A 1,607-nucleotide genomic window follows, 5' to 3' on the forward strand; every position below is an offset into this window, starting at 1 on the left:
CTCTTGTCCTCTAGGTCTATTGAAGTAGGGGAGAGTTGATTCCATTATATCTTTCTATTCCTAAGGTGGCTGCTCTGAGTAAGATGCCAATATTGAGACCTGACGGGACTCATAATTTTGTCACCTGGCAGATTTGGAGTCCCAGATGCACGCGGGCTCTTAGAGAAAGCAGTCCACTACTGATCTGTTGTAGCATCTATCTGGTTAGGATAACATTCACTCTCTTGAAGGGATTAGACAGACTGCAGAATGGTTCCCAATCTCAGCACAGGAAGTGCATGATTTACTGAGGTGACACCAGCTGCTATGGGTCCCAGAGTGGCATTTTATCCTTCCTTACTTCCTTTTCCCATCCCTATAGATGCTTGACATCATCACATAAGTAACAGCCTCCTTAGGATTAAGCCTTATGGCATTGTCCAATGCCTGCTTACCCAGCTCCAAGTTGCCAAACGTGCGGCATGCACCAAGAACACACATCCAGATTGCCCAGTTAGCTTGCATTGGCATTTTTGATAGAATGCTTTCTATTCTCTTGAACTCACTTGCGTGTCCTAGGAGGTCTATGATAGTAGCATAATGCTTAAGGTTGGGACTTATAGCATAAGCTTTACTCATTAGCTCAAATAGTTCAACACCTTTGTCAACAAGGCGAGAACGACTGCAAGCAGAGAGAAGGGCAAGAAATGTCTTTTCATTAGGTATGATATTTGCTTGTTGCATTTCCTTAAACATCTGCAGACCTGCAACACTATTTCCTTCTCGTGTGTAACCAGTGATGCATGCAGTCCAAGACATAACATCCTGATCAGGCAATACATCAAACACTGCACGAGCATCTATCATACATGCAAAGCAGCCATAAGTGCTAATGAGAATTCTTTTGGCAAGAAGCATATCATACCCAACAGCAATGATACTGAAGTGAAGTTGCTTGCATGCCTCCACATTTCCTACTGTCCTGCAGGCTTCCAAAGCACATGTTATTGTAACATCATTGAGAGGCACACCTTCCTCTTTCATCTGTCTAAATAAGTCTAGTGCCTTCTCTCCTTCTCCCTGCTCCACATATGTTGAGAGCATGACATGTCGAGACACAACATCACAGTTCATCAAACTTGCAAACACAGTCTCTGCTTCCTCCATATCTCCATACATACCATATATAGTCAGAAGACCACTATAGACAGAAATGTCCGCACTATAACCCATCCTAGAGGCATCAGCATGCAATGTCCTTCCAATCTCCAATACGTCCATGGCTTTCTGGTCAGGATATGGCTCACCTTTCTTCAAAAGGGTGTTGCATGCCTGAAGGATAATGACAAATGTTGCCTTGCAAGGAATACAACCTTCTACTTGCATTTGTTTGTAGCACCATAAACTGCTTTCCACTTGACCCTACTCAACATAGGCTGAAAGCATCCCATCATGCCCACCATTGTTGAAGGAGGATCCATCAGGTGCAACCCCAGCTGAAAGGAAAGGTAGCAAAAGACCCCTCTCTCTACTATACTGCCCACACAGAACAAAAATGCAAACACAACGACTAAGTATGTACAAAGTAACAAATGTCACACACACAACTTTTTGGTAGATTCCACACC

General features: G+C 43.6%; 1 protein-coding gene across 1 annotated transcript; it reads right to left on the minus strand.

Annotated features, from left to right (window-relative positions):
- Window positions 1–336: 336 nt before the first annotated feature.
- LOC148027581 (pentatricopeptide repeat-containing protein CRR2, chloroplastic-like) lies at window positions 337–1,260 on the minus strand. The gene has a single exon (XM_087689853.1). The coding sequence runs from the start codon at window positions 1,258–1,260 to the stop codon at window positions 337–339; it is 924 nt and encodes a 307-aa protein (XP_087545979.1).
- Window positions 1,261–1,607: the final 347 nt, after the last annotated feature.

Source organism: Lygodium microphyllum, chromosome 12, assembly GCF_053477565.2.
Source record: "Lygodium microphyllum isolate KBCC chromosome 12, Lygodium_microphyllum_v1.1.10, whole genome shotgun sequence".
Taxonomy (NCBI): domain Eukaryota; kingdom Viridiplantae; phylum Streptophyta; class Polypodiopsida; order Schizaeales; family Lygodiaceae; genus Lygodium; species Lygodium microphyllum.

Coding starts and splice junctions, on each gene's coding strand:
- LOC148027581 (XM_087689853.1), bottom strand. CDS start 1,260: ATGGACGTATTGGAGATTGGAAGGACATTGCATGCTGATGCCTCTAGG.